The following is a 1,222-nucleotide window of genomic DNA, read 5'->3' as shown; positions in this document are numbered from 1 at the left end:
TCGCCATACCACCACACCCCTCATTTCCTCCTTCCCCCCTTCCAACCCCCTCCTCCCTCCTGGCGCATCAGTCTTTCCTTGGCATCACCTTTGGGGGGAACCCAAAGGGGTTGTCTTCCCCTAAACGGGAACAAACTTCGGAAACTCTTCACTCGCTCGTGGTTCGTCTCCCAATACCCCATCCCCCTTCCCTCCTAAGGCGCGACGGTGGTGGCCGTCACCAGCGGCGCCAACATGACCTTCGAGCGGCTGCGGTTGGTTGCCGATCTAGCCGATGTGGGCGGCAGGAAGGAGGCCACCATCACCACCACCATACCGGAACGACCCGGGGCCTTCAAGTATGAGAGCGTGGGGGGGGGCTGTTGTGCGTGTATGTGCGTGCGTGCGTACGTCTGTATGTATGTACGGTATGTTTGTGCTGGGGATTGCGCAGAGGTTGGGGTGTAGAAGGGGAGGCCAGAGGAGGGGGGTTCGAGGGCGGGGGGGTTAGGGCCAAAGGTAACTGCCGCGCTGGCCACCTCGTCCGGTAGCCTACCCGCCTCCTTTAATTTACCCCTCCCCGCTCCCGCCCACATTTTCCCCCCTCCCCCCTTGTGTGTGTTTTATTACCCCCACTTCCCCACTCCATATTTAATACCCTTTGCCTCAACCACCATCCACCACCACCATCCTTGCCATTACAACTCCACCACCACTCTCGTCACCCAATCACCCATCCTCACCAACACAGCTCCCACCACCAACACCACCAACACCCCCTCTCTCCCTCGGGGGGGCCCCACCGCCACGCGCGCTCAGGGAATTCATTTCCACGGCGCTCTCCGCGGATCCGGATCTGTCAGTTACGGAATTTAAATACCGGTACTCGGCTGGATCCACGGCGCAGGTACGGCAGATGGCGTGTGGGGTGTGGGTTGAGGGTGGGGGAGGGGGACTTTCGGGCTCGGGGGGGTGGGGGTGATGGTTATCTCCGGGTACCCTGTTGTACGCGCCAGCAGCAGCAGCAGCAGTTTGTGCGAGGCTTCGGACGTCAGTCGGCGCAGTTGACCTCTCTTTACTTCCTTTGCCGTATTCATCATCATCATCATCATCATCAGCAGCAGCAGCAGCAGCAGCAGCGGCAGCCTTGGAACACCATTATCGCCATATAATTCTACAGCAGTATCGTTATCATCATGATTATCACCATCATTATCATACAACTCCTCCCTCCTTCCCCCTC

The 1,222-nt window shown here is 58.9% G+C and overlaps 1 protein-coding gene across 1 annotated transcript in view; it reads left to right on the top strand.

Moving 5' to 3' along the window:
* The window catches only part of VOLCADRAFT_89774 (uncharacterized protein), a gene marked incomplete at both ends in the record, with an annotated part of 23,358 nt that overhangs the window by 1,913 nt on the left and 20,223 nt on the right, over positions 1–1,222 (top strand). The window contains 2 exons of the mRNA XM_002949442.1: positions 200–348; positions 731–886. Coding sequence (XP_002949488.1) covers positions 200–348; positions 731–886 — 305 coding nt within the window. The remainder of the gene's footprint in view (positions 1–199; positions 349–730; positions 887–1,222) is intronic.

The sequence above is a fragment of the Volvox carteri genome, assembly GCF_000143455.1.
Source record: "Volvox carteri f. nagariensis unplaced genomic scaffold VOLCAscaffold_14, whole genome shotgun sequence".
Taxonomy (NCBI): domain Eukaryota; kingdom Viridiplantae; phylum Chlorophyta; class Chlorophyceae; order Chlamydomonadales; family Volvocaceae; genus Volvox; species Volvox carteri.
This window is presented reverse-complemented; position numbering and strand designations above follow the sequence as displayed.